Below are 2,583 nucleotides of genomic sequence, written 5' to 3' on the forward strand. Positions count from 1 at the left end.
GTGAAAGATTCATTCAACACAATATACGAAAACAAAGAAAGAAGGAAGTTCATTAAAACTAAAAGAAATAAGAAAAAGGAAGGAAGTTTGAAAAGACAATAATAGAAAAGAAATAAATCAGAGTAAAATGATTTATTCATAAAACAAGAAGAAAGTCTAAATAAAAAATAAAACAAAGAAATCATTCTTTTTTTAATGACATGTGATATGATTAATATCTATTAATCAATGAATAAATGACGGCTCTATTAATGTTTAATTAACTATTTTTGTATTAAATTATAGGTAAAAACTTTTGTTATTTTCATAACTATTAAAAATAAATGTTTTTTATTAAAAAAAATAAACATCATTTAAACCCAAAGGTCATAACTTAGAATATTCAATCAAATGAGCATAGAAAAAGATGTAGTTTATGTTGGTATTGATTTAGGTACCACATTTAGTTCTGCTTGTGAAATAATAAATGGTCGTCCTTTTATTTATAAGTCTGAATTTGAAAGAGACTCAATCCGTTCATGTGTTGCATTTACAAATTCACAATGTTTAGTTGGTATTAATGATAAAGCAGGAAAGAACACAATTTTTGAAGTAAAAAGACTTATAGGTAAACGTATGAGTAGTCAGGACATTGATGTAGCACAACTTCGAAAACATTTACTAAATAATATTATTCCATTAAGAGATGATAAAATGGGAGTTGAAATTGAAAGACCTGCAAAGAAAGGGGTAAAAAGACAATTAATTCGTCTTCTTCCTGAACAAGTCTCAGCTTTAATTTTATTAAAAATAAAAGACCTTATATTAAAAGTACATCCTAATGTTACAGTCAAAGCAGTTGTAGGAGTTCCAGCAGCATTTGGAGATGATGAAAGAAAAGCAACTGAACAAGCCATAAAAATGGCAGGGATTGAACCAATAAGAATGGTAAATGAACCTACAGCTGCTGCAATGGCGTATGAAAAAAAAGATGGTGTATTATATGTTTTTGACTTTGGAGGAGGAACATTAGATATTTCTGTTATTAAATTTGTAGAAGGAGTAATGCAAATAAAAACAACAATAGGAGATCCATTTCTTGGAGGAAATGATATTGACTTTAACATTCAAAAGTATTTAATTGAAGAAATAAAAAAGAGAGCAGATGACTTAGGGGTTGATGAAGAAGAAGTAATTACTGCAATTGAAAATAAAAAAAGTAAAATAAAGAATTATGCAGAAGAATTGAAAATTAAATTGTCAAATAGCTATGTTAATAAAAGAGAAGTAGCTCAAGCTGAATGTTTAATAGAAATAGGTATTGAAGCTTTAGAAGAACCATTTGAACTAACATATAGTAAATTCTTAGAATTAAATCAAGAAATCTTTAATAGATGTAAAGAATTAATGATAAAAGCTCTTCAAAGAAGTAGATATAATAAAAATGCAATTGACCACGTACTAATGGTAGGAGGTTCATGTAAATGCCCAGCAATTAAGGCAATGCTAGTTGATTTCTTTGGGAACGACAAAGTAGATCAAACAAATGTTGATTTTGATTTATTGGTATGTAAGGGGTGTGCACTTTGTGCACAATCAATTGGGGAAGATATTTCAAATATATTAGAAGGAGAAATTGCATCTAAAACTATTGGAATTGAATTAATGGATGTTAGTAGGAAAAAAAAAATTATTGAACCAATTATTAAAGCTGGAACTCCAATCCCATATGAAACAAAAAGAGTATTTGTTACAACAGTTGACTATCAAAAAGAGTTATCATTAAAACTTTATGAAGACAAAAGTTTCTTAACAAGTCTTGCAATATCACCATTACCAACAATGATTGCAGGTTTTGTTGAAGTTGAAGTTACATTTTCTATTGGGGGTGATGGTAAATTATTAACTAAAGCCAAAGTAATAAATCCTCCAAATATATCTTTAGAAAAACAATGTGTAGCAATGCCACAACATCAAAATTATAGTGAACTCGAAATAATTGAAAATTCAAAAGTAATAAAGGCTTTATATTACTCAAAGTAAAACAACAATAAACAAATTTCTTTTTAAAACTTTATTAATTTACATAAAGAAAAAATTTTCACATAAACAACAAGAAACATCATAAAATACAGATAAAAAAAACAAATAACAAAAGAAATAAAAATTCATATCAATCAACAAACAATTATTAATAATAAAGGAATAAGTGCAAATAGCTATTATCTGTATGGTCATATATACACTAATCATTACCATATTAATAATTATCATCATAATAATCACTTCATTCATTTTCATTGTCATATGTGTTTTATTAATAATTCAATAGAAATAAATTGTATTATCATAATAAAACACAAAGAAGAATTAAATTTCAAAATATAATTATGTTTGTAAACAAATATGTAAACACTTATTAATTACATATTTTAATGATTTGATGCAATTGATTTTAATAATCATTCTAAATGTATTAATAATAATAAAATGGTCATAACTTACAATAAAGATTTATTGGTTAGTGACCATTCTTTCAATCATAGAAAATAAGATATTTTATCAAAACATAATAGAAAAGAAATGATATATTATAAATGTTGC

General features: G+C 25.7%; 1 protein-coding gene across 1 annotated transcript; it reads left to right on the forward strand.

Moving 5' to 3' along the window:
- Positions 1-390: 390 nt before the first annotated feature.
- ENU1_128960 (heat shock protein 70, putative) lies at positions 391-2,022 on the forward strand (the record flags this gene model as incomplete). The annotated part of the gene is made up of 1 exon (XM_008860018.1): positions 391-2,022. The coding sequence occupies one exon, from the start codon at positions 391-393 to the stop codon at positions 2,020-2,022; it is 1,632 nt and encodes a 543-aa protein (XP_008858240.1).
- Positions 2,023-2,583: the final 561 nt, after the last annotated feature.

The sequence above is a fragment of the Entamoeba nuttalli genome, assembly GCF_000257125.1.
Source record: "Entamoeba nuttalli P19 unplaced genomic scaffold asmbl_5391, whole genome shotgun sequence".
NCBI classification, from domain to species: Eukaryota; Evosea; order Mastigamoebida; family Endamoebidae; genus Entamoeba; species Entamoeba nuttalli.